This window comes from Megascapheus bottae, chromosome 25 (assembly GCF_031878675.1).
Source record: "Megascapheus bottae isolate mThoBot1 chromosome 25, mThoBot2.hap1, whole genome shotgun sequence".
NCBI lineage: Eukaryota > Metazoa > Chordata > Mammalia > Rodentia > Geomyidae > Megascapheus > Megascapheus bottae.
The window spans coordinates 19,135,790-19,163,633 of record NC_143533.1 but is presented as its reverse complement, the minus strand read 5'-3'; the positions used below and the strand labels follow the sequence as shown (position 1 = coordinate 19,163,633).

Genomic DNA, 27,844 nt, shown 5'->3' with positions numbered 1-27,844 from the left:
TCCACAAATTATAATAGGTTTGGACTCTTGTTTTAAAATTAAGAATGACTGTTAATACAAGAAAGATTCATCTATAAAAGACTTCTAGAGTTTGTACATATAGGATAGCAACTTTACAATGCATAGAATTAGAGAAAGGATGAGAGTGGTTTTGGTAAGAATTTAACATTTCTTTTGAAGGACAGATGGGATAGGTGTGAGATTATGACACATGGTTCTGGTCACCTTCTTGTGGTAAGACTGGGAACCTTTGTTATGTTGTGGAATATTTTACATTATGAGTGTGACATTTTAAAAAAAAATGGTCCAAGCCGGGGGCAGTGGCTCGTGCGTGTAATCCTAGCTACTCAGGAGGCTGAGATCTGAGGATCAGGTTCAAAGCCAGCCCAGGCACAAAAGGACCTGAGACTCTTTATCTCCAATTAACCTCTAGAAAACAGGAAATGGGGCTTGGCTCAAGGGTAGGGCGGTAGCCTTGACTGAAGAGCTCAGGGACAGCGCCCAGGCTGAGTTCAAGCCCCATCTCACACACACACACACACACACACACACACACTCACACGCCCAAATAGTCCTGATATTAGCTCAACCTACCCCTGCGTCATAGTAGTGATTTTGTACGTACTTCTGAGACCCTTCACTCTTTTGCGTCACACCTGTAAGAGATTGTTTTGAAACATTTCAGTATTCAAAGAGCCTTCCTTTCCTTTTGACTTAAAAGGATCAAGATGGAATAATTGGCCCAGGGGTCAGTTTCTAGGATGCATGTGGCCCTTGGCTGAACTGCTCTGCCCTGTGTTGAAATTCTCCATACTCCAGGGTCACACTGCCATGTTGCACTGGCCAGCCCAACAGGGTGCTGACCCCCTCCCTCCAGATTTCCCAGGTGCTAGCCTGTGACCCCCACACCTCAGGCTGCAGACTGAAGATTTAAATAAAATGATGTCAGGCCAAAGTTTAGCTTAGGATTGTTGAGTCTTTACTGTTATCAACAAGAGGTTAGACCTTGAGGATTACAAGGCAGAATAAAAAAGTAAAATAAAGTTAGGACTCCTCCTAAGAAAGCTTAGAGGCTCTGTAGCCAGAACCTTCGGTGTCGGTGCCCGCCCCCCTGCCCTTCGGTGCTTGTACAGTATGAATCCAGAGCCCTGGCATCAGTCTGCAGATTGATTTGGAGGTGTCCTTTCTTCTCTACAGATTGTATGCTCATTTCCTGGTGAAGACGTACGTCACTTTTTAGTCATTCTGTACTTTCATCACACTCAAACCAGGAATCTGTATCCAAGACCTTCACACTCTAGTATATAAATATTGGCTTCTCTATAATCTTCTGGCTTTTGGGCCCCAGAACTTTTGTGTATTTTGAAGTGATGATACAGTTTCAGCCAGAGGCCTGGCATGGGTATTATCCCCCGGAGCGGCCACCAGGAGGATGCTAGCTCTAGCTGGGCTCCCCAAACTCGGAGTCGCGCAAGGCGCGACAGCGTAATGCCGCCCCAGTGCCCATCGACGGTCCGTCGGCATGGGGGCTGAGATCTTACTGGCGCTGTGACTCTTGACCGAGCTCGTCAGCACGGCCACACAGACTTCAGACACCCTTACTTTATCATCAACTTGAGGTCAAGTGAGAATGGCAATGGTAAGAGACATATCAAGGAAAACAAGTCTGAAATAACTGACATTCAGCAATCATTTTTATGCACACCTTTGGTTCCGCCTGAAACCACGTTTACCTTGAGCAAATGTGAGCTCACAAGAGAATGTGAGGCTGGCGGGAGGGGGGGTGTCTCACCACCTCCTAGATGTGTGCATCCAGAAGCAGGCCTCTTCACTTCACCAGCGGGCTATTGTCCTGGCTTAGCAGAACAATGCTGTGGGAGCCTTTCTGTGACGTGAAAAGCCACAGACAACTCCAGCAGAAGTCACAGTATCAGGAGCCAATTACGATCAAAGCCACAACACTTAGCACGATGAGTGTCATCACTTAGGTATTAAGCAGTTTTTACTGTGACTCTGATCAAGAGGTGTTAATGTGAATTCTTTCAAACAACTCCAAAAATTTAGGCTGAGAGGAAAAAGAGCCGAGAAGGAATGATACACTAGCAAGCTATATCTTGTCGTTGGAACTGAACAAAAATTACTGGGTTTAGGGGGAAGAAGGTTCTTCCTTTTATTTTTATTTTTGCCAGTCCTGGGCCTTGAACTCTAGGCCTAGGTGTTGTCCCTCAGCTCCTTTTGTTCAAGACTAACACTCTACCACTTGAGCCCCAGCACCACTTACAGCTTTTCCTAAGTAGTTTATTTTAGATAAGAATCTCAGGAACTTTCCTGCTCGGGCTGCCTTTGAACTACTATCCTCACGTCTCAACCTCCTGAGTAGCTAGGATTACAGGCGTGAGCCATGTCGCCGGGTCTATTTTTATATTTTTAGAGACTATTATGCTATTATATAGCCTAGGCACGCCTCCTGGGCTAACAAGTGGGCCACCATGCTTGACTTATTTACTGATTTGTAAACGTAGCCTTATTTAACTTTATTTTGATGGAGGACATCTCGACGTCTGCCTGTTCCTCTTGTGTGACAGTCGGATGCTTCTCTTTCCTTGGGACTACGTGGCAGTGGAAATGTCAGCTCCGGGAGTATTTCTCCATCCGCCTCGTGGTATGGGGAACGTGTTTCCATGTGTGTTAGCATCCAGTGGGTGGACTCGAGAAGGACCAGGAGATAGATGAGCTCTGACTTCTTGCTCTAACAACAAAAGGCAGAATTACAAAATCGCCTTTATCTGCTGTAGTATTTATTTTATGACTAAGAAAAATGGCTGGATGTGAACAAATTCTGAAATAGTTTCTGCATTCCAGCAACCATTTATCTTCAGAGCAAAATAGAAACAGTTCAGCTGGTATCAACTGACTCATGAAAACATGCATTGCGTGTCCAGGTCCCCGTGCTCACGGAAGTTGGCTTATCATGGTGGATCTAGGGTGATGGCTGTAGGGAAGAGCAGGAAGGCTGGTGGGGAGATGCCCTTTCTTCCTTCAAGGCCTTCACAGGAAGCTTGGGCTTTCACAGAGCTGCTTCTTGATTCACTGTTTTCCTATGCACATTTTCAGAGTGGAGAAAGAAAATCTTAATGCCAATATTTGAACAACTGGGGTACAAATGATTTTTGGCTTTTAGTATCCAAGTACACAGTGGGAGTCAATTTTCCATTTGCTTTTTCTGGTGTCTCTGTGACCACTGAGAAGTCAGCCAGGTTTTCTTCTCCAGTGTGACTTGTAAACGTAATTTTTTAATGCAAAAGACAATCACTGTGGTGCTTGGCACCAAAAGAACAGCAGTGATTTGAAATTGGCATAGATCTTTGTAAAAAGCGGATTCAAGTTCACTCTAAAAATAGAAGCTGTTGCTGGTTTGATTTTAGCAGTTTATATTTGGAAGCTCAGGAAGGGAAAAAAAAATCAGAGGTAGGAAGGGAAGAGGAGCAAAGCCGAAATTATAATATGCTAATTGAGCAAGTCTCTGAATCACCTCCCTTCTCTTTTACTACCTACCTACACTATAAACATGGGATAGAATGATAAAGAGGATTTGTTTTGTAGGAAGCGACCATCTAAAATAAGTCCGATGTTTCAAGAAAAATGGCCTATAGGATACACATTTATTCAACAGGTAGGCAATAATTATCCTCATCAAGAAGTCTTCAGCCTGTAGCAGTGGAAGGTAACTTTTATGTGTTTAGTGGAACATAAATTTCTCCCCCTTTTGTTATGAATTAAGAGAGGTTGACCAAGTATTATTTTTGAAAGAGAACAAATCTTGAAAATGACTTTTGTTTCTATTTCCTCCTAGTATTTGTCTATATAGAGTTTTTTTTTTTTAAATCTAGTTAGGATAAGGAAGTATACTTATATTCACATTTTGTTGTTATTGTTGTAATAGTTGTATAATATTCCTGGAGGCTAGTGTGATATATTTTTATTTTAACCATCTCTCTGTGTACTTTCTCCATAGAAGTTGTCTCCATTTTTCACTATTATTAGTATTGCAGTAGTATGTTCTTATTTAGAAGTAAAACTGGGTGAAAGATTGGCATAGAAGTGCATTTGTGGAAACAAGTATGTGTTTATTTCCCATTGCCAAGTTGTTGTGCTGATTTATCCCACCTTAAGCAACCTATCAATTCCATCCCAACTTGTATTTTTTTTTCCGCCAGTCCTGGGGCTTGCACTGAGGGCCTGAGCCCTACACTTGAGCCACAGTGCCATTTCTGGCTTTTTATATATGTGTTACCCCAGAATTGAACCTAGGTCTTCATGCACGCTAGTCAAGCATTCTGCCATTAGGCCAAATTCCCGGTCTAGTAGTCTTATATACTAGTAATATTATTGTTGTAAAGGTAATTTCACTAGTGAACAGCTATTAAGTAATTTTCTTTTAATTTTCTCTTCCATGACTCCTAACAAACAACATTTTTTTTACTTTGTATTTCTACATACATACACTCACACAAAACCCAACATACATACACTCACACAAAACCCAACCCCACCAAAAAAAAAAAACAAAAACAAACAAACAAAAAAAACCCCTCTAGTACATCAGAATTGGATCAAATTAGCCAGGCATAGTGGCTCAGGCCTGTAATTCTAGCCACTAGGGAGGCTGAGAGCTAAGGATCACGGTTCAAAGCTAGCCCAGGCACTAAAGTCCATGAGACTCTTATCTGCAGAACCACTAGAAAACTGGAAGTGGCGCTGTGGCTCAAGGGGTAGGGCAGTAGCCTTGAGCTGAAGAGCTCAAGGACAGTGCCCTGGTCTAGAGTTCAAGCCCCACAACCGAATAAAAATTTACAATGATAAATGACTTTTTAAAGGAAAACCATTTTTTTCCACAGTTGTTGTTATTTGCCAAATAACAACAAACATAAACACATAAAATAAAACTTGTTGGACACACAGGAGAAGTGAGAATATAAAGTAGTAGGAATTAATGAATCAAGTTAATGTTAAAGGTCTGTGATATTTACTTAATGAGGTCAAAGTAGTAGACATAGTCTGATATTTAATGCTTTCCAAGAATATATCTTCTCCAGTTTCTTGAGGTTGTTTATAAAACCTAAAATTACATTGGGACCTATATTGGGGCCTAAAAAAATGAACTCCCCACCCCCTCTTTTCCCCCTACGCAAATAAACAGCTGTTCAGATTATAGCTTCTTTGACTGTACAACAATAAAAATGGAAGTTTGTAATATTATCTTTTCATGAAAGGAAACAATCCCTCAATTCCTGGTCAAGGCAACAAATAAGTTACTAGAAATTTGGTACACATAAATTGACCACTGTCCTGATGTCTTGCAATAGAAGAATTCAGGCAAGACATGGACATTAGTAAAGAAATAAGGCAGAGTGCACATGGTGTAGACATGTCACGGGAAGACTACTCTTCCGCCTGTTTCGGCCATCATGTCCCTTTTTCAGAGTCATGGAGAGTGACATTGGGTCATGACAATTGGAATCTTTAAAGATGACTTTCTGATCGATGGATCTCCTTTCTGTTTTCTATAAGGTCCAAAGATTTACTGTTTAGTCCTCTCTTCTCTGTTCTTTTGTCCTCGCTTCTTCATTCTTCCCATTTTACTGTCAGACCTTGGGTCTGGTTTATCAGTTTAACCTACCACCTGCAAGTTGTATAGGCCCCGATTCCCAAATTCTTTTTTATTTTATTTTATTTTTTTGCCAGTCCTGGGCTTGAGCTCTGGGCCTGAGCACTGTCCTTGGACTTTCTCAAGGCTAAAGCTCTGCCACTTGAGCCTCAGCACCACTTCCGGCTTTTTTTTTCTTCTTCTATGTATGTGGTGCCAAGGAATCAGCTCTACCACTAGGCCAAACTCCCAGCTCCTCCCCCCGATTCCCTATTGTTATCAGCAATAACAAAATCAAGCTTCCAAAAAATCTGAAAATACTTTTTTAAGTATAAAAGCCTGATTTTTTTTTAATTTTAAGAACAGAGGTTTTGTGATGGCTAGTATATAGACCAAGGGAGAAACACGTCTGGAATCCTCATCATAGCTGAGCTCTCTGACAAGTCCTGCTCTGACAGACAGTTCCAGTTTTCACCTGAGCTGAGAGAAGCAGCAGAGGAATTGAGAGGGAAAGTCCCTTCCTCCAGCACACATGCATATCAAACACGGAGTGTATCGCATAGCCACAGAGGAAATTGTTTCAAAACCTAGTGTTTAAGACTACCACCATCATTTATTATCCAGCTCATGAGACTACAATTTAGGCAGAGTTTAGTAAAGATACTCCTCCCAGCACCAGGATGGCTCAAGTGAGGCTGGAGGATTGGATTTTCAGATGGTCACTTCCTTTGTAGGTCACTAAGTGCTGCCTATTAAGGCTGATAGCTGAGCCTCACTTCCTTTCCCTGAAGGCTTCCTCACTGCAGCTTGGGCTTCCTTACACTATGGTGGTTGAAAGCAATAGGAGGGGAAAGCTCCCCACGAGGCTATGAAGTTCTGGACCCTGCACTGGCATGGCAACCCTACCTCCATATTCTGTTATTCAAATAGCCACAGGCCAGATTCCTGGAGTGAAGACAGACCCACTTCTAAAAGCAAACACAGGAAGACTTAAGATCCATGTTTCCTTTCTTGCTCCATTGGTTGTTGGGCACATAGGCAGATTCCATATCTTTGCTGCTGTGAATGGTGCTGTAACAAATATGAGTGTGAGAGTACACAGTGAAGTCATTTCTCCAGGGTCTCACTGTTAAAGTCTGTTTCCTGAAAGGTGTATATGGGGGTGTTTGCTCTTGGTTGTGTAAAGATGAGCCATCATCCAGTGACTCTCAGGAGTTCATGCATGTACAATTTTTTAAAAAACCTATTTTATAGGCATAGGGTTAGGGATGAGCAGGTTGGCCTTTGCTGGGCCTTTTTTTGGTTGTAGAAAATAGTGTTTGGAAGTAGGCAAGAATTTCAGCAGTGGAAATGTATGTTCTTTCGCCTTCATAGCCTCTCTGCCAAGCAAGCCAGACTTAGGCACAGATTGGTCCCTGTAAGCTTCTGACCCTGGATTGTGCCCAAGCAGGCCTACCTGAGCAAGAAGGCACCCAGCCACTCCTCTGGCCTCGAAGGGAGGTTGTGCCGTCCCAGGCACAGCTCACACAAGGAACAGGAGAGGCCTTGGCCCATAGCTGACTTTCACGTCACAGGTGGAGATAGGCAGAAGAGCTGGAGAGTTCGCATCTCTGAAAGACAGCATCTTGACTCACTTCCTTCCTGTATGAGGCCCTTTTTTTTTCCCCCTTAAAGTCTCATTTCTTTTTCTGATAGCTGCAAGCTCATTAGACCAGAAGAAGGAAAACAGTGCTGTTCCTATCTTAAAACAATAACAAAATTAAAGTAAAAGTATGGCAGTACTAGTCCTTTAATTCAGGGCCTTGTGTTTGCTCAGCTTGCTTATTTGGCTGGCACTCTTCTGTCTGTACTATGTCTCTAGCCTGGGCTTCTGCATTTTATTTTGGAGGTGGAGTCTGGAGGACTTTTATGTGTGGCCTAGCTTCAAACTGCCGTGCTCCAGATCTTGACATTCTAGTAGCTAAGATGGAAATTTTATTATTATTATTATTATTATTATTTTGCCAGTCCTGGGGTTTGAACTCAGGGCCTACCCGCTCTCCCTGAGCTGCTTTTGTTCAAGGATAGCACTCCCCACTTAAACCACAGCACCACTTCCAGCATTTTCTCCTTATGTGGTACTGAGGAGTTGAATGCGGAGTTTCATGCATGCTAGGCTAGCACTCTACCACTAAGCCACATTTCCTGCCCCAGAAATATTGCCTTTTTGAAATTGAAAATGCCTTTCTGCTTTCTTTTTCTAATGCATTAGCTTTTTATAACAACTCAGACATTGGAAGTCAAACAAATGACATGGTGCTGTTTAATTTTGTCACCGGAGGTGGATCCCCTTCTTATTGTCTCGTGTGTAAATTAGTAAAGGTCGCGGGCGCTGCACACAGCGTCTGCTGCTCTGTCGGCAGCCTGTTGCAATCACTGTGGTTTCTTCTCTCCAGTGTCCAGCATCTGCCTATAGCACAGGGATCCAGATGTGCCCAGTGAGAACACAACGAGAAGGTTAGCGGGTGGAAACTCCCTCTCATCGAGGTGCAGACACAACCATAGGTCAGGGGTTGGCCTGTGAACTTAATTCTGCTAATAAATGATAGATCTCGCCTTCTAGACACTGCAGTCTCATCAGAAAGGCAGGCAATTGAATGGCTGACTACTCATTGCGGTGGCAGAATTGGCAGGAGGGAGCCTGGAATGGTAGGGCAGGCCTGTAATCCCGTATTGTCTGCAGTGTGCACACAGCACAGACTGGAAAGTAGAGAATACGATCTGTGCAGGAGACAAACTCCAGCTAAAAGAAAATTTACTACTTAGAGGTGTCAGTGGCTCATGCTTGTAATCCCAGTTCTTCAGGAAGCAAATCAGAGGATCACAGTTCAAAGCCAGCCCAGGCGCGAAAGTCTGTACTCAACCACCAGAAAAGCAGAAGTGGTGCCGGGGCTCAAGTGGTAGAGCTCTAGCCTTGAGCTGAAGAGTCCAGTGTCCAGGTCCAGAGTTCAAACCTTACAGCAAACAAACAAATAAATAAATACTCCCTGTCCGCTTCACACTCCCTGTGAAAAGCCTCAGGGAGATACTTGTGGAAGAGTGTTTGCCCAGATATGGAAGTCCTGTGTTTGAAACCCAGTACCACTTAACAAGCAAACATAAAAGGTAGAGTGGTAGAACGTCTGGGGGCAGGGGCAGGGGCAGGGGCAGGGCAGGGCAGGGCAGGGCAGGGCAGGGACAGGGGAAATCTCCCTTGAGGGAAGCTGTGGATGTGTTTCCACATGCAAAGAACTAAAGGAGCAAAAGGGCAAGGAGGGAACTTGCAGGGGGAAGTGGGAATATTCCTGTTCATCTGCGCATGAGTGGAAGCGACGGTCTACCTGGCAGATACAAACTGGCTAAATAAAGTACGCACTGTAATACTGCTTCTCACTTGCATAGCACCTCTACAATTTACTGAGGATTTTCTTGTGTTTTCTCACCTGCCCCTTTTAAAAAGTGGTGGGGAAACATTCCTAGGGGATGCTTGCCGAAGGTGGGGAACGAGGGAGCCAGGGGACTGCCTTGTAGCTCCTCTTCCTCTGAAGCTTCCATTTCTGCTGTGGGTGCCTTGGATGCGAGGCCAAGACACGGCACTCAAGGCAGGCAGGAAGGGCTCCCGAGAGGCCGCCTCCCGGCCTGGAAGTGGGATTGCCCTCAGAGCTGGCCACCTCTGCCGGGTTGGGGGCTGCATTTGTGCTGATAGTTTGGGGTTTGGGATTTTATTAACTGGTATGGGCAGCTGTGAGCTCAGTACTGGGGCATGAAAGCAGACTGGGATTTTTTCGCTCAAGTCGGGTGCGATACCACGTAAGCCACACCATTCCCTGCTTTTTGCAATTAATGGTAATTAATGGTAATCAATGGCAAGTCTCTAGGACTTGGTGCCCAGACTGGCTTCGAACCTGGATATAGCTCGGCCTCCTGAGTAGGCCGGATGACCTGTGTGACCTCCTGTGCCGGCTCTCCTCTGCTCTGAAGGCTGTCGGGGCCTTTGGCACAAACCGCTGGCCTCTGAGGCCTCTCCTCGCTGGAAATCGTCATCATCACTGCTGTGCCTCTTTGATGAGGTGAGGAGGGGAAGGGGAAAGCCAGCCCCAGTTTCTCTGCATTGCTAATTTTGCAAAATCTGTCACCACCCACATCTTACTATGGTGAGCATGACACCCACGCTGGGATTCAGGGCTTGGGCGCCTCTCTTCCTAATGGTGGCTGTGGCCATTGTGAGTGGCAGCTTACCGTCATGGGGAAAGTGCTCTGTGATTTTACGCCTTTTTGTTCTCTGGGTGATGTCTGTCATGTATGTTCATATACATATATGTGTTTATGTGTGTGTGTGTGAAGTGTTTCATTTTTTGTTCAACAAACTATATGGAGTACCTGTACCACCCACTGTATTTGGCGTTAGTTTATTTAGGAATATGATAGATACAGCCCTCACCCTGGGGAACACACCGCAGGGGGTGGGTGAGAGAGCTGAGCCTAGAGCTTGGAGCTGGTTAAAGGGACGGAGGGTGACTCTTGGAGGGCGCTGCCAACATGAAGAACATTCCAGGTGGTGAGAAGAGGACGACAGGGCAGCATGGGCTGAGGACAAGGCGGAGCTGCCCCTCCCCCGCCCCCTCTTCACGGAGGGGCTCTGTGTTCCTAGTGATTCTGTCTGTCTATGCAGATCTACCCAGAGCCACTCCAAGATTTGTTGTCCAGGTGTTAGAAAGAGCAGTGGACTTACAGACAGATAATCAAGAAGCGTCTGCCGAGCTGGGTGAGCTCACACAGTTCTTTAACTCCTGGTCTGTAGAGTGGCGATGCGCTCATTCGGCGCACGTGTACTATCTAGAGCCTTGGTATCAGCATGTTGTAGAGAGAGAGAGAGAGAGCGGCACACACCTGGCTTCTCTGCTCACTAACACAGATAGATAGGAAGCTCAGGGGAGATGATTTCTGCTTATCCTTTCCAAGTCTAAGGACTAGAGAAGACAGGAACTTGTTTTGAAGCCCAAGCCCCCATTGGTGTGGTGTTTGTGAGAGCCGCCATTCAGCTCCAGCTGGTTAGTGAAATACAGCTGTGAAACACAGTGAGGATGGAGTCCTGAGGGTCCCACTGGGTCTTGCACAATTGGAGAAGGAAGTTCTGCTGGGAGATGGCCTAGAGCACTCCCTCCTGGAAGCCAAAGAAGCTGGAGGTAACAGCCGTGTGGCTGTGGGGGACAAACTCATCCTCCGTGCTGGAACTCCCCCACGACACCCAAGTACAGGGCTCTAAGTGCTAGTGGGGGGTGGGGGGGTCTCCTCTGCTCCTCTCTGTCCCATTTGCAGTTTGGCCTCCCACATGAGAGGCGGTGGTTGCATCTCCCGCCTTGGGTTTAGAGCACACACACTTTGTATCCTAGGCAATGCTGATGGCATGGAGAAATTTATTAGTGTGAATTGGTCATCATTTTACTTTGGGGAAAGAGCTTTTTCATCCCAGTGCCCAACTTCAGAATCCAAAAGCCTCAGGAACTGGAGAGGGTCCTAGAAATCCCACACTGCGGTGTCCTCCTCTCAGGTTAGCCAGAAGAGGAAACTGAAGCTGGCGGAAATGAGCGGATGGTCTCCTACAGGCCAAGCCGAAGACTGCTCATTATCTCCAGGTGTGTCTGCTGTCTGGCAAAAGGTTACCATCTCTGAGGTGATTCACAAGGGGAAGCGAGAAGAAATGCAGGTAGAGGTGACAGAATGAAGGAGGTGCAGTTAGTACAGGCCACACAGCCTGCCTCAAGGCTGTGACTGCAGCCCTGGTTACGTAGCTGAAATGGGATCCTACCAAGGCTGTGGGGCCCATCTGTCTCATACCTGGGACGGGGGAGCAGGTGACAGGGAGGAGGATCACGTCTGGCTCCACCCTCACCTGGTCATCTTGTGTTGATTTAGTGAACCTTACCAGTTGAGATTCTAAGGCTAGGAGTGGATTTATCTAAACTCAGTTTTCTTCTGTGGATCAGGAGATTTCTAAAGCTCCCTGGGCTCAGATAAATCACTGGGGATGGAGATACCTCCGTCCTCTGCTGGCCATGAAACCCCTCCTTACTCTTGGTTATAACCTCATCCTTTGTCCAGAGCTGTGTGGTTAAACCGGAAGCACTGGGGACTTCATCTCCAGCAGAAAAACAGCATGCATTTGTAAAACAGAAAACACTTTGACCAAGCATGCGGTGGTTCATACCTGTAATGCTGGCTCCTCAGGAGGCTGAGGTCTAAGAAGGCAGGGTGAAGCCAGCCTGCGCAGAAAAGCTCCTAAGATTCCTATCTCCAGTTCACAGGCAGAAAACTGCAAGTGGAGGTATGGCTCAAGAGCCAGGGGCAAGAGTGCTTAGACTTGGGTGGAAAGTGCCAAGCCAGAATCCATGTGAAGCCCCAGTGCGAGCACCAAAATAAAACAATGCAATTATTTTGAAATAACTTACAGGAAGTTCTGACATCTATACAAAATAGGAAGTACAGGGTGGGGGGAGGGTAATGGGTACCAAGACATGTGAAAGGGTATCAATGTATGTGAATTAATGCACCTTCTATCTGGCAAATATCATGTAACCGTTTTATTAATTACAATAAAAATATAAAAAAATATGAAATACAGTGCACCTCAAGTAGAGAAGAGCATTTTTAAAGACAATTCAGAACTGCTGTCTGGGCTGCCATTGGGCAACAGTGCTTTAGATCCCCTCCCTCCGTCACATAGGAGCAGCTGTCACTGTTTTTAAGGCAGAGGGCAGATAAAAGACCATATTTTTGGCAGCTGAAAAAAAAATCAAAGGACTTGGACTAGGAATTGTTGGCATTGGGGCAGTTTTGTTTGTTGGCTTGTTTTTATAGAGACCCCTTTGCTTCCTCAGGGTTAAGAGTTTTAGCCTTTGTGTAAATCATTCAGCAATCACCCGGGGATCTCCAGTTGGTCCCTTAGAAATCAGCAAGCTGGAAGATCTCCCCATTGCCTGTGGTTGTGGTTGGGCGGTGCTGGAATGGCTGGATTCCGTGGTGACATATGGCTGAGGCGGCCTGCACTCTCTGGGACCTTCTGGTCCCTTGCTCTGTCCGGTATTCTCTTCTCTTGACAGAAGTAGCCCATCCTTTGCCCTTCTTTCCCTGAGTGTGGCTCATGTTCTTTGTGGATCTGAGCAGGCTGTGTGGAGTACGCCGGAGGCTGCATCTCTCGAGCAGCTGTACCGGCCTCGCCAGTGGAATCTGAACAAACATGCTCCACTTCTGTCATCCCAGCCCAGAGGGCAGAGCCAGGCAACGACCCAGGCCCTATTATCCCAAACAGAATGTCACACGCAGGCCATATGGCAGCCCCAGCAGGTCATCTGGTAGAATTAAGCCAATGTTCCAAAGACAAGCTGAGTCCTCTGGCATCTGAGTCGTGGAGAGGAGCCTGGAGTCCTTCCGTTGTCTAGGATGGCAGCTTCTCCTGGACGCGGACGGTGCATGGAGAAGATAACAAAGGAAAAGCTTTCAGTTCTTCTCTTCACCAGTTAGCCTTGAAAGCCCTTCTCTCCTCCATGTAAAATGGAGATTGGAGGTTCACTTCTGTCCGCATGACCTCCTGAGATGACTTTTCTTTTTCCTCTCTCCTTTGCAGAAGCTTAAGGCTTTCTGTTTTCACAAAGATAGCCCCCATCTTGATCTGCGAAGCAGCTGATTTATGTTGTCGTTATCTTGTGGGGAGCATCTTCTGTTTAGCTGAGATCCTGAGACCACGTCCATTTCTTCGTGTTGTTTTCACCTTCAGTGAGGATTGTTTCTAGGACAGTTTATCTGATCTGTACGAGGGCCACCTGGAAAAGACTGAAGACTTGTAGGCAGGTTGTCACTGGAATTACGTTCCCCAGAGCCATAGTTCTGATCAGAGGTCAAATTCTCTGATCGCTGTTTAGGTTTGCTTAGAAGTCACCATAGGCAGGTTAGATCCTGTTTTCTGTCCCTCCTTGCCCAACTCTTTTAAGCTCAGTTCCTTTTTGAATTATTAATACGTGACCAGAAGTATTAGTGATTCAAATATTAATATACTGTGTTTTAAGAAAATCAAGAGTTACAGAGTAAACTGTGCATAAAAGCTACTTTTCAGAAAATGTCTTGAAGTTGTCATAAAATATATATATATATATATGCACACACAAACGATAACAAAAATGAAGTTGAATCCCACTTTGAGAAAGACATTAACTTGAAAAGTAAAACATGGGTAATGAACCCATTTATGGCTTACGTCCCATCTATAGAATCTATTTCTCCCTTTCTTTTCTGTCAGAGTGCAGCCTTAAGAAAAGCAGTGAGAGTACCCATTCTGGTTTTTGGTTTATGTTATGCTTTTAACCCAACTTACTTCTTAAGAGTACGGACAATGGCCTTACATCAAAGAATGGAAACTTCTCCTTTGTAGAATTTCTGACTTTCATCCTGCATGCGTTTGTCCAATAACAGGTAGTCAAGGAAACTCCCCAGTTGTGTTCACTCTGCTCTCTACTTGCAGGAATGGCTGTTTCCTCCCATTTGTCCTGGGAAAGTTAGCCACATGAGTAGAAATGTTAGTGTGTGTGCGTGCGTCCATTCATGGACAGCCTCCTGGTCTTCCGGCATCTGCAGCTGGTGGTCTGGGGACTCGTGCAGACTGTGTGGCAGAGCCACAGGGGAATGACAGGAGACTGAGGAACTCAGTGGTTGGGTGACAGTGTGCAGGTGCTCATGCTGCTGTGTCACACGAGCCGCAGCCCAGTGCAGTAATGTGCGCTAAATGCCCTCCGTCTATTTCTTTACTGACAGCCTCCTCAGGGCCAGGTCCTGTGCCTGACACTGGGAAGAAAGAAGGTGCTGTTTCCTTCTAGCTGCCCTTCCTCTCCTGCTCAGACTCCATTCCAGCAGCTATTCGCTAAGCATGGATTTTCACGTGTAAAGGAGAATGTGCCGTGGGTAGGAGTTGTGGGGGAGTGTTTATATGGTATGGTGGTCACAGGCGAGGCTGGCACGTGATAGGCCATCCTGAGTGGGCCCGAATGGTGGGGGAAGGGATGGACATGGGAAGGAGCAGAGAAGCTGCAGTTAAAAGTCATGTGAGTGGACAGACACCACTTTGGGAGCAAGGTGGGGAGGAATGAGTAGATCGAGTGGAAAAACTGGCAGGACTCAGATTGGGGAAGATTTCGTAAACCTTAGAAATAAATTCAGAGTGTACAGAACAGCCCTTGTACAGACGGCTCTTGGGAACCGTTACACTGCTTTTAGGCAGGAAATTAATGAGATGGCATTTGTATTTTGGAAAGATCCTATTGTTTTATGAAGAATAAACTAAAGTCTAGAAGAGAAAGCAACTAAGAGTGGATCTCTAGAACAATGAAGAGTAGAAACACAGGATATGCTGATTAGATCAAAAGAGGACAAGTTGAATCTCAAGTCACTAGGATATAAAGTATATCAATAACCGTGATAATAATTGTAATTATTGGATTCTTATCGAGCACGTCTTGGCTACGCGCTTTGCATACATTGACGATTAACACAGATGCTTATATCGTCTTCAATGTAAGAAGGGGAACTGGACATGAAGAGATGAAGTAACAGTCCGCGGGTCACATGATCAGTGGGTGGGGCTGCCTGGATGGTGACGTGTGTTCTGCAGGTCACCTCTCAGGCTGAGACATGAAGGCCAGGCTTCTTAGGTTCTGTTTTAGGCCTCAAGGAGAGAGTTGGATGGCTGGGTATGGAGCTGAGGAGCACGGACTGTGTTGAGTGGGTAGACTTGGGGTTCCATGGTCAGTGGTAGTGAAAGTGAATGTGCAGTGGGGTGGTGAAGCAGCACGTGGAAGAGGTGGCGCATTAGCTTGAGCTGGGGACGGAGGGGAGTGGTGTGGAGAAGCGGGGCAGCTGGGGACACAGCGTCTGGGCCGCAGGCTGTGTCCACCATGCCCCAGTGCCTCAGGGAGATGAATGGTTGTACAGGAAGCTGACATTGGATTTGGCATTCAGGTTGTTGATGGGCAGAAGTGAAATGACTTTAAAATAGAAGGCAAAGTGGGGAAAGGGAATGCACTCAAACTGCTCTTTAGAGAAGCCATTGGGAAAAGAGCTGGGAGAGAGGGAAATGGCAGAGGTGGACAGAGGTCAGGGAGACTACCTGACCTCCAGCTGTGTGGAGAGCCACTGGAACGCTGCTGAGATCCAGGAAAGGCTGGGGAGTGAGGTGTGTTTTCTCGCTGGCTATGGGAGACATGGCCTCCTGGACTTGGCTGGGTCACCTGCCCTGTCGCGCTCAGCTCAGCTCAGCTCCTCGAGCCTGAAGCCCATTGTATCTCAGCAGCTGGGGGAAGGTGAGTCAGACAGAGAGCTGCATTTCCCCACGAAGCCAGTAGTGGGAAGTTAACTCCCCAAGTTTTAGGAGTTCATGATAAAAATGTCCCTAACCTAACAGTACCGAGCGGCAGGTTCTTCCTCTACCCTGCTTTCCCAGCTTCCCAGAGGGAGGAAGGGCCGACTGAGAGTGGAGGGAAGAGGTGGTGTCTGGTTCCCAAGTCTGGGGGGGATGGGATGAAGGGCAGCAGCAAAGGTTCTTTAAACGAAAGGGTTAATGCCCGCCCAGACATCTCATCAGCCAGGAGTTGCTTAGTGAGGCCAGATGCAAGGGGCCACCCTCCCCACTCAGAGGGGCCCAGAGGACCCTGACCCAGCCTGCTGGCGTCTTCTGGAATTGGTACACATCAGCTGGGTCTTCTTCCCACACATGGAAGGCAACGAAAAGTCTTGCAATGGGAGGTGTACTGCGCTGTGTGGTCCAGAGGTCATTCTGTCAACCTGTTGTCATACTGTTGTAATTAAATAGTGATGCTGATGACTCGGTAAAATCCAGTGTCCCACGCTGAGCACCGGCTTTGGAATCCAGACAAGAGAATTGTGTAGACACAGTTGTGTGTCCTGGTAGGCTGCTCTTTGCTCTCTTTCAGTTGTTGCAGGTGAGGCTGTCAGGCAGTAAATCTGTATGATTTCGTGTACACTCTGGGGCCATCATGCCCATCCACTCCCTGGAATTTCTAGACTCCACCATGCGTGGTGCCCTTCTGCTGCAGTTCTAGGTCCAACTCCTTCGTCTGTTATTTGGTAGTGTTCATGTAAACCTCAATTAGACAGGAGTCTATGCCCTCAGCAATTGTGCAGGGCTGCAGAGATTCAGAACACACGATTCGTTTGTTTATCCCCTTGCCTACAGTTCATTCACCATTGTCTCTGGTGTTGACAACTGTGAGACATACTTGTCCTAAGACACTGAAAAACTTTTCTAGGCTTTGAAAACCTAAGAGGACAAATATAACCAGCCAGGGATGGAAGGCAAGAAGGGCCAGGAGAGGAGAAGCATGGCTCGGTGATAGGTCAGTGGCATGACGCATAGCAGGAGTAAAAGCTGAGGCGAGACAGCAGAGTACAAGTCAAGAGGGACAGAGGCTCAGGATGGGAGAGAAGCAGGATAGTTGGCTTCGGTTGTTCTGCTGAAGAAAGCCATCTAGCTGTAGAGTCCCGAAAATGCGGAGACAGAGAGAAGACTTAGACCATGAAGTCTTCAATGTCAAATCCCGAAGGTGGGGGCTTGAAGATAACCTGTTCTGTCTAGTCGCCTCTGAGGGTGGTGACCGCAGTGCTCAGCATTCTGCATCCACTTCACAAGGGAGTTCATCCCATGGGAAGACTGCGCAAGGAAGCCACTCAGGCAGGCAGAGGATGGGGGAGTCGGAAAGCATGCACAGAAATTTTTGACCCCTGCCAGTGCTGTCTGAGGGGGATAAAAAGGAATGTCAAGAACAAAGAAGGGCAATTAGGAGGCTCCAGACCTTGACGAAAGGCCCTGGCGAAAGTGGTCAGATCAGTTGGAAGGACAAGAGATTGGGATCAGAGCACTCAAAGCTTGACTTCATGACTTTCCTGGGTGGAACCTTGGGCTGGGTCTCCTGAAGTCTTTGAAAAGCTGGAAAGACTAGGAAGTTATCAGATAAATAGAGGAGAAAGAGTAGAACTTTGTGTGAGAGCACGGGAGGCAGAGGTCCGGAAACGCCAGTGGCAGAGTAGCCAGCTCCGCTTTCAGATTCTGAGGTGGGTGGAATAGGAGGTGCTGAGCGCCTCCTGTCTGAGAAGTGGATCTCCAGAAGAGACTAAGGGAGGGCTTTTGCTTCTCGGAACTAAGGATGAAGGCAATATGCTTTATTCCTACATTCTTTCTTTGAACTAAGGAAGCATTCAGAGGGCCAGAGACTATATACCAGTTCATTATCTGAGAATCATTCATTTCAAATTTGGCCAGTATACGTAAAAGCATCAGTATCCTGTGTAAATTCTACTGTGTAAGGAGTTCCTTTCTAGTTGGAGTTTGCTGATAACAAATATCTGAACTTTTTATTTGACTGAAACATCTTTTTTTTTATTGTACTTAAAAGATATCTTCTCTGGGTACACAATTCTAGGCTGGAAATTTATTTTCTTTTAGCCCTTTAAGAATCTCATTCTATGGTCTACTGCTTTCTGTCATTTCTATGGTAAGTCAACTGCCAGGATTATTCTGGTTTCTTTGAAGTTAATATATCTTTTAGCTTCTCCCCCCCAAGTCTTTGTTTTTAGTATTTAAATTATTACTTAGTATATTTCTTTGTGTTTAGTTCTTAAATTTTTTTTAATGTGGAGCTATGGTCTTTTGTCAATTTTGAAAAAGACTGGTACCATTGTCTTGTTTAATGTTGTTTCTGTCCATTTTTCCACTCCATTCTCAGGACTCCAAAAAGCTATATCTTACCCAAGACGATAGGTATCTCAGGCTGTCCAATTTCTTTATCCCAGTCTTTCAGTTCTCCATATTTTTGTCTGATTTCTTTTCATTTATTCTCTAGCTCACAAATCTTGTCTTTCTCTAACTCCAATGTTACTAAATAGTATGTATAATTAGTAAATAATTCTAGTGTGTTTTTAGTTGTACAGTTACCGTTTAATTGTCTTAGGAAATACTCTCCACGTTCCCATGTTTTCCCCCCCTTGGATAAAACATGTCTGCTTACTCTTATGTCTGAATTATCTTTGAGTCTATTTCTGTTTTATTGCTTTTCTCTTAGCATGGGAATGTAATTACTGTCTCTATGTTTTAAGAAAAAAAAAACATGCTTGTAAAAAAATTCCCTGTAGTCTCTGGATGATTACTCTGGAGAAGTTTCATCTTATCTTTTCTGGCAAGCAGCTAGAATAGAAGATTATGTACCCTTATACCCGTCCAATCTGGGAATCAAGAGCTTGGCTTCCTCATGTTTGTTTTCAACTTTTTATTTTCCTGATGCAGTTTTTCAACAGTCAAAACAGTCTTTGGGTATTTCCTGCTAACACCAATTCTTGATGTATTGCTACATGAAACTCCCCAAAGTATGTTTTCTTTCTTCATAGCTGTAGTCCTTTCTTCATAGCTGCATCCTTATCTGTATAGATTCTAAGAGTCAGGCCTGTTTTATAGGTGGAAAGTGGAAGTAGAGGGTTCAGCTCTTGCCACTCTCTTTAAATGTTTCTTTTTCTAAGCAGTTGTGGAGTTTGAAACTGGAGGCTTGCTAGGCAGCCCCTGAAACTCCATTTTCTCAAAGATCTATGCTCTATCCCTGCTGTCTTGGCAGCCCAGCACTCCTGTTAAGAGCTTTCTTCATTGTGTGTTTAGCTCAGTGTCGGTACTGGAGGGGAGAATGGGATACCAACAGATGATAACAAATACTCACTTGGATGCTGCTGCAGTTTGAAGGAATAATGGATTCCCCTTTATTATAAGCTTACAACTGAGGAAGGTATTCTTCTTTCGAGGCATCTTCATTTCTGAAGCTGTATATATCTTACCCTCTGTCATTGTTGTAATGATAAATCAAGTTTGAAAATAGCTGGACAAAATGAGATGGTAAAAATTACTTGTTGCTCAATTAAATATAGTGCGTAAAAAGTAGACATTTGGGCCAGGAGTTTGGCCTAGTTGTAGAGTGCTTGTCTAGCATACATGAAGACCTGAGTTCAATTCCTCAGTACCACATACATAGAAAAAAGCTGGAAGTGGTGCTGAGGCTCAAGTGGTAGAGCTCTAATCTTGAGGAAAGCCCACGGACAGTGCTCAGGCCCTGAGCTCAAGCCCAGGACTGGCAAAAAACAAAACCACACCAAAAAAAAGTAGACATTTGCTTTGAACCAAGTTTTGCTTTAGATGCTCTATCTATAAATTATCTCAATCCTAAGAACAATCAGTGAGGTAGTAAAGATAACTTCAAGTCCAGAACCAGGAAGTAAATGTCATAAGCAAATTTGAACTCAGATTTTTCTAATGTAAAAAATCCATGTTCTTTTTTTCCACCACTGTTCTGAATCTTATCTTGCCCTCATCCAATAAAATGAGGTTCCCTGATTTTAGTGAGCCCTGGAATCCTCAGGCTTTTTCTTAAATCCAGTACGAACTAAGCAGTGTGAGGAACATGTTACATACAAATATTTCCCCTTCTTGTACATTTCTCTTGGGTATTTCCAGATTCTTCCTACCCAGCCCTGTTTAGATGAGCTGTATACTATTAAACATTTTCATTTATAACTTCTATATCAAAGCAGTGTTTCTTTAAATAAAGCTTTATATAGGTACAGAAAGCAGTTAGTGGCAGGGCTTTTATTTTCAGAGGATTACGTTGGCAAGAGGCTGGGAGTTAGAAGAAATGCGTTGTGGGAAGTGATAGCTCTGCCTACAGCTGGATGCCCAGTGCTTGCCAGTGAGTTCTCCAGAGCCTGGGCTCCTAGCAGAGGGAAGCTGCTCCAGGTGAGGCCCCTCCCTGCCTCAGTCTCTGGGACAAGGAGGCTCTGCCTGCTCCATGGAAGTCAGGAGCCTACCATCATGGAGGATGAACTCTCCCAGGACTTTTCATTAGCACATGTATTTCCACATTTCCTTAGGAATGATGAGTACTTCTGACTTTCTCCCAGTGCTTAGGAGAATGAGCCACTAATTCTCCAGGTTGTTTGGAATTGACAGCCTTGAAAAATGTACCTCTTAAGCAACATTTTGCCCTTTCACACGGCTTCAGTTTCCTAGGACTTTGAGAACAGTATGGAAGAATGAGAGAAAACCAATTCTTTGGAAGAAATGGCAGATGTGTGAAAAAGATCATCTTTTTTTAGTTGAAAATGTGCATGTGGCAAAAGACAACAAAGGAGTAAGTTGGTTGTTGGGTTAGGATGGTGGGTCCTTGAGAGAAGGTAATCAGGTGATTACTTTTTTCCAGGTTTGATAAATTGGTGCAAATCTTAACACTTACTCTCAATGGAATCCTTGGAGAAAACTGACTTCTTTCCCCCAACCTTGTTTGGATTCTCAGGGACCCACCTGGTGTGTATATGTGTGTGTACTCGGCATTCAGTTCCTTGTGAGCTTAACAGATGCTGTCATGTCTTAGCTATAGGAAACGGCTGCTCACAGAGTTGGAACAGGAAATATTTGGTTACATAACTACATCAGCATCACCACCCAGAATTTGACAATAAGTAGATAGAGCTGAGGATAAAGCCCAATATTTTATTCAACATAGTAACTGGAAATGACAATTATGGAAGAGTTGATATTGCAAAGCAGATTATGGAAAAGTTTCCCACTTGAGCAATGTTTAAAGGTCTTTTGTATTTCTGACTTATGTGTTACATAATAACCACAGTAAAATAATAACAATGTAGAACAAACTGTATATATGTATGATTTAACATGGAAGAAATTTTAATAAGGATGATAACTGTAGCACCTCTAGATTTTATATTTCATTTTCTTTTCTTTTTGTGGGTCCTGGGGCTTGAGCTTGGCCTGAGCGCTGTCCCTGACCTCTTCAGTTCAAGGCTATCACTCTACCCTTGAACCAAGCCCCACTTGAGAGTCAGGTCCTTTTGTGCCTGGGCTGGCTTTGAACTGTGATTCTCAGCCTCCTGAGTAGCTAGGATTACAGGTATGAGCCACCACGCCCTGCTGTATTGTATTTTCTAAAGTGACAAAGCAAGCTGTGGTAGAGAAAGTACTGTGTTAGAGAACAGAGGTAAGAGAAAGGAAATACAGAAGGGCACCAAAAAGAGAGGAGAGGTCCATATGTATGTATAGACAATGTCTGAGAGAGAGGGCACAGAGGAAGAAAGAGGAAGGAGAATCGAGAGGAGAGAGAATCTCTCTTCTCTGTCTCAGTTCTCACTCCTGGACTTCTTTCTGACCTTTTATCTTAGACTCTCTCTTCTCTCTCACTCTTTCTCTGCTGCATATTTTCTCCCTTACCAGAGAGCTCACAAAAGAGGGGAAAGGTCCATATGTATGTACATATACATAAGATATGGAGAGAGAGAAAGACATAGGAGGTTAAAGGAGAGATCCAGAAAGATTCAAGACGAGAGAGAGAAAGAGAGCACAAGAGAATGATGAGAGATCCAAAAAGATGGAGATGAGGGAGGGGTCCTGAGAGAGATGAGATTTGAGGTTAATAAAGAGCACATACATGTGAGATAAGAGGTCTAGACAGAAAGTGACATGAAAGATAACGAGGTCCAGCCAGAGATGAGAGGTCCTGAAAGGGTGGGAGGAGGGGAGATGAGGTGAAAAGAATACATGCAAGAGAGATGAAAGGTCCAGAGAGACATGAAATATAGAGACAAGGAGGGAGATGCAAGAGAGAGGAGAAGATGAGTTGTCCCAAGAGAGAAAAATAAAGAGTTTCAGAGAGAAAAGGAAGAGGTCCAAAGAGTGAGCGAGAGAAGAAAAGACATCCCCAGAGAAGTTGAGAGAGAGGTTGAAAAAGAAAGAGAGCAATGCAAGGTCCTAAGAGCCAGAGAGATAGGTGGGATCCCAAGAGTAAGGGAGATGTGTGGTCCAGAGAGCATGGGCACAAGAGAGAACAGAGAACAGAGATGGGTGGTCTTGAGAGAGATACACAGTGAAGGAGATGTGGGGTTTGGAGGGAAGAGGAGAGGTTCCCAAAGTGTGAAGAGAGAGAGAGAGAGACAGAGAGCGCTTGATATCTTGAGATGTGAGGTCTGGGGAGGGGGAAGACATATAAAATAATGGGTCCATTGAGAGAAGTCTGCAGAGAAAGATTGATAGAGACCCAGAAAAAGAGAGAGAGAAGCAATGAGCAAGCGCAAGCATGTGTAGACAGGCGAGGGAAGAGGGCAAGACCTCACCACAGCCAGGGAGGAGGGAGATGAGAGAGGGAGAGAGAGGAATCCTGTATGTGTATGTGATAGAAGGCAGGGGAGAGAGGGAGGGAAGAAGAGAGGCAAGAGAGGAAAGCGAATTCGGAGGGGGTGGGACAGACAGGTGAAAATGTGTAGAGGGCTAGAGAAGAACGGCTAGCAAGGGAAGAGAGGAGGGAGAGCAGAGAGAGAATGGAATAGACAAGTTAAGCAGGGAGAAAGAGAGGAAGAATGGTGAGAAGAGGGGAAGAAACTGGAGACAGATGGGATGAGGATGAGAGGCGCGAGAAAGATGAGCCTAGGAGAGAGTGGTGCAAATGTAGCAAGGGCAGAGATGGAAGAAAGATGGGTAAGAGAGGGTGAATGAGAGGTGAGGGGAGCGAACAGGATGAGACATGTTAAGCAAGTACTCTTACCTACATCCAGGTTGGAGAATAGAACTTGGGCAGGGACTGAGCTCATGTGAGTCTCACCTCCAATTGTTCCCAAATTGATGGCATGAAATTCCCTGAGGAAATTCCTTTTCTCAGCCCTGAAAGATGAGAGGCTTGGATTGGATGATCCCTAAGGTGCCCAGAGCACTAAAGTTCAATAGAGCTAAGATATCAGGGTACTTAAGGTAGAATTGGTTTGTGTCCAAATGGTTTTTTTTTCTGTTATTTCAGCATCTTTATTATAATGACTAGTAAGCCACAATGGAAGAATAATTAATATGATTCATTAATGTGATAGAATGTGAGTTAAGAATGTGATCTAAATTCACATTTTATAATTAAGACATAGTGAATTTATAAATGAAGAACACCCATGTGTACTACAAGAATTCGAATATTGCAATAAATTCTGTATACATGTGCCTATGCTTTATATATATATATATTATGTGCATATACACAAGTATATGTGTGTCTATGCTATATGTGTATACATAATATATAGATTACATATAGAGGGACTTAAGTACAATAGATATTGGATTGAGGGGCTTATTGTTTTGGTCATAAATTGGTAATCTGTGGTTGTATTAGATTTGTACGTAAGTGCACAAAAAAAGAGTGATATTACCAATCTAAAAGTGTGAACATCTATTGTCAGCCAACTAAAAAGGTGTAGGTTGGTTATATCTGAAAAATTATAATCTTGTTTAGTATTAATCTTGCTCCCATTTTCAAATGGGCAGAACAAGAAACTCAAGAAAAATGTGAAATAAAGGACTAGCATCTCCCACCCAGTATAAACAGGCAATGGAGCAGTCAGTGACAAATATAGAGGAGAGTCTTCCAAGTGCTATCCAAATGCAGTTGATAAACATCATTAATGAAAACTGTGAAAACATAAAGAGATAAGGGAGGAAACCATAAACAAGGTGATATGTCCAAATGGTTTAATGTAAGAATGTGAGCTTCTCCAGGGGCTGGGTGTCAGCTGCGAACTCACCCTAACCCACTTTGCTCCATTGGTATCATGAAGTCACTTCATTTCTTTTCAGCCCCTTTTCCCTGATGCAGAGTCACTTGTCATTATTTTCATGTTGGTCCCGCTAAGCTTTAGGAAGCACTCTACTTAACAATTTAGAGCTGGGAACTTGGCAAGGCCTTAAGCAAAGAGCTGGTGAGAGATGCCAGGGTGGTCAGCTCTCCAGATAATTTTGAGGCAGCTTGGGAAATTTATGGGGGGCAGAGAACACACTGTATTGGATGGATTTCAGGACTGGGGGAAGGGATACACAATGGAGTTAAATTGAAATTCAGATCCCAACTTTGCCTATCTCCTTGCCAAGTCAGCAGCCTGCATTTCTGTTTGTAGTTCTGGTGATTTTGCCGAGATGACATACTTAGTTAACTACAGAACTTCTGGCCAATCTGCCTAAAACATCAATATGCTAAGCAGATGTTCTACCTAGGCCTGGCACGCTGTTGGCCTTTGTCTGTGATACTGGAGACACCTATTGGGGACACCGCTGGACGGGGAGGGAGCTTGGGGGTGAAAAGAGCGGATTACAAACGAGAAGGCCGTGGCATCACACAGCTTCAGACCTTTCCAAACCGCTTCTGTGTTCCAGGTAGCTGAGTGGGGTTTCTGAGGAGGGGCATCTCTGCCCTCATCTTGGTCCAACCATGAAGTTCCTCCTGCTTTGTGTCTGTATGCTGCTACTGATGGCTTGGCAGCTGAGGGCAGTCAGCTTTCCTGAAGACGAGGAGCCCCTGAATACGGTGGACGACCACTGTGAGTGACCACAGCCGCGCCGCCCCTAGAAAGGAAACATTCACTCTCAGAACAAGGGAGAGATTTTTGCATGCTAATTCTTTCTGCTCTCATTTCTTCGTTTTTGAAAACAATGGAACGGTTTGGTTGCTTTTCTGGCAACCCATGTATAGGATACATGGATATCTAGTCTATATATCCCACAGACTTTTTGAGTATAAACAAAAGGACCATTATGTTATCCATTTTCAATAAAAAAGAAAAAGACCATTTGCTGACATTTGCTGCCTTTTATTCATTTATATTCAAGACCTTAAGAGAGGAATTTAGTTAAAACCTTTCTACAACTAGTATATACAGCTAATCAATGCTGTCTATTGATTCTTCAGCTCCATAATCCTGACTGATGGTTTAGCCCATTTTTACTTGCAGATTCAAGGCAATATCCGGTTTTTAGAGGACGCCCTTCAGGCAATGAATCACAGCACAGGCTGGACTTTCAGCTGATGTTGAAAATTCGAGACACACTTTATATTGCTGGCAGGTAATTTTCCTCTCATTGGTTTATTAGATTAAAATTCTTTTCTCTTGTGGTGCTTGCATTAATGTGTCTAGTTCATGAAAAACTAATATGTGATTGTGATCGAGAATTGCAAGTAACCCAAAATATTCACGGAGAAGAGTCAGTGTTGTATACCAAAAACAAAATACAATGCTAAAAGCCTTCAGCAGTGCTCTTTTATTACTGCCATCAAAAAACCATACACCATTCCTTTTTCCTAAAGCAGCGGGGGAGAAAGACGGTTCCTTATTCTCTTTTAACTTAGGATTGCTTCAGCAAATATTAGAATTATACCTGTGCTAATATCAAGTGGCAGTTTGACTCTGGCTTGGAGCACTTGTTTTTGGTTATAGCTATACACACACACACACACACACACACACACATACATATATAATATGGATCTCACTAATGAAAAAGAACTCTTAATTTTGCTTGGGTCAGAGAAGATCCAGATGATCTCCAAAACATGATAAAGGCAGATAGCAGCAACTTCACATTTTTATGCATTCAACCTGATTTGACTTCCTCCTCTATCTCCTCCAGGGATCAAGTCTATACAGTCAACTTAAACGAGATCCCCCAAACAGAAGTCATCCCAAGCAAGGTGAGCCATCACAATCAGGAAATTCATTTGCATTTACTTAGGTCTTGAGTTAGTTATTATTCTCCCCTCCCCTCCAAATATGATCCTACTGAATGAACTCTGATTTGCTTACTAATCCAGAAGCTGACATGGAGGTCAAGACAACAGGATCGAGAAAACTGTGCTATGAAAGGCAAGCACAAAGTGAGTGTAACAGACAAAGAGCTTCTGGGCTGAGTGTCTCTGTGGGCTACATACCAGGACATCAGTGTATGCAAGGTGTAACATCAATATACTTAACTCTCTTTAGGATGAATGCCACAACTTTATCAAAGTATTTGTTCCCAGAAATGATGAAATGGTTTTCGTCTGTGGTACCAACGCATTCAATCCCATGTGTAGATACTACAGGGTAAGCATGCTTTTTTGATCCTGCATTTCTTTCACCAGCCTACTATTTGAGTTGAGTCCTTTCTCTATAATCCAGAAATTTGTTTGATCTCTGATGCTGTAAAAATAAGCAAAGAAGAATTCTTCAAGTACAATTTCAACAGGTACATTGAACAGTTATGACAGGATCTATTTGTTTTTCTTTTGTAGTTGAATACCTTAGAGTATGATGGGGAAGATATTAGTGGCCTGGCGAGATGCCCGTTTGATGCCAAACAAACCAATGTTGCCCTGTTCGCTGGTAAGAACCTGTAGTGTCATGAGTACAAATGATTCATGACACTGAAAGTACAAAATCAATTTAAATGGGGGAGGAATTGAAAAGTTCATAAACTTCGGCAGAGACAGGTATTTCAAAGGCTAAAATATTTGAACAGTTTTTGTAAAGAAAAATTAGAAACCTGGCTATCTCAGTGCATGTTACACATCTTCTGACTTGTGGCTCTGTTGCTAACTAAGCTAGTGACCCCTGAATAAATTCCTTAATTTTGGATGTTTCTGTCCCTCATCTGTAAAATGAGGTAATATGATGGGATGGCTTGGTAGGGGTTGACTGAGCGTCAGGTATATATTTATCTGACTAGATAATGGTCGCAGGTGGAAGCTCTTCAAGGGGTCTAACACATTGCTGGATAATTATGGTTATTTTACCCAATTATCACTTTGGTTTCAGATGGGAAACTATATTCTGCCACAGTAGCTGACTTCTTGGCCAGTGATGCTGTTATTTATCGAAGCATGGGGGACGGATCTGCTCTTCGCACCATAAAATATGATTCCAAATGGATAAAAGGTACCTTTGGAGCGTGGTGGATGGCTCTAGAGTGAGCAGCAGCCAAAACCGACTGGAAATTCAGTGCCGGACTGGTGATTCCGCTGGAACAATACATACTGCTTAGGTTGTGGACAGGAGCACTGAGAGAGAAAGGCGGCTCAGTAGGCATGTCAGGAGGTGCAAGTTTCTCAAGGAACCTCCAAAACAAAAACCTGTCTCATACTTGTCTAACTGCAAATGCAGATAGCACGGATGCCCACCCCATCCACTCACCTTGTTAAGTTACACTGGGAATCCATGCAGCCACTGCTACACAGTCATTTGTTCCTTGAGATTCTAGCAATCAAAGATTTTTTTTTTTAATCTCAGGGT

General features: G+C 44.3%; 1 protein-coding gene across 6 annotated transcripts in view; it reads left to right on the top strand.

Moving 5' to 3' along the window:
* Positions 1–27,844, top strand: part of Sema6d (semaphorin 6D) — a 764,305-nt gene that overhangs the window by 725,661 nt on the left and 10,800 nt on the right. For all 6 annotated transcript variants that reach the window (XM_090358471.1, XM_090358472.1, XM_090358468.1 and 3 more), the window contains 7 exons: positions 24,957–25,120; positions 25,532–25,643; positions 26,208–26,268; positions 26,389–26,451; positions 26,558–26,659; positions 26,848–26,938; positions 27,371–27,490. In XM_090358471.1, the coding sequence (XP_090214597.1) occupies positions 25,012–25,120; positions 25,532–25,643; positions 26,208–26,268; positions 26,389–26,451; positions 26,558–26,659; positions 26,848–26,938; positions 27,371–27,490 (658 nt within the window). In that variant the 5' untranslated portion in view covers positions 24,957–25,011. The remainder of the gene's footprint in view (positions 1–24,956; positions 25,121–25,531; positions 25,644–26,207; positions 26,269–26,388; positions 26,452–26,557; positions 26,660–26,847; positions 26,939–27,370; positions 27,491–27,844) is intronic.